The 224-nt window shown below is 61.6% G+C and overlaps 1 protein-coding gene across 1 annotated transcript in view; it reads right to left on the reverse strand.

The window, feature by feature from the left end:
* Nucleotides 1-224, reverse strand: part of LOC109835182 (nitrate reductase [NADH]-like) — a 3518-nt gene that overhangs the window by 950 nt on the left and 2344 nt on the right. The window contains 2 exon segments of the mRNA XM_020403169.1: nucleotides 1-2; nucleotides 5-218. The exon segment at nucleotides 1-2 is cut by the window's left edge and continues 701 nt beyond it. Coding sequence (XP_020258758.1) covers nucleotides 1-2; nucleotides 5-218 — 216 coding nt within the window.

Consider the following 224-nt stretch of genomic DNA (forward strand, 5'->3'; position numbering starts at 1 on the left):
GGCTGGGATTTCGCCGTGGCCTCGCGGATCGTTGCGAGGTGACTCAAGTTGGAGGCGCCGTGGACGGAGGCGTCGGAAGTGTAGCCTGTGGTGATGAGCTCGCCAATGCGGTAAGTGTCGAGCATGGCCTTGGCCTTTTCGGAGTGGATTGCGTCAAACTCCTCGGTGCAGTCGGTGCCAGCGTTGATGAGGATGCTGTCAGAGCCGCCGGGATGGTCCTTGAG

Source organism: Asparagus officinalis, chromosome 3 (genome assembly GCF_001876935.1).
Source record: "Asparagus officinalis chromosome 3, Aspof.V1, whole genome shotgun sequence".
Taxonomy (NCBI): Eukaryota; Viridiplantae; Streptophyta; class Magnoliopsida; order Asparagales; family Asparagaceae; genus Asparagus; species Asparagus officinalis.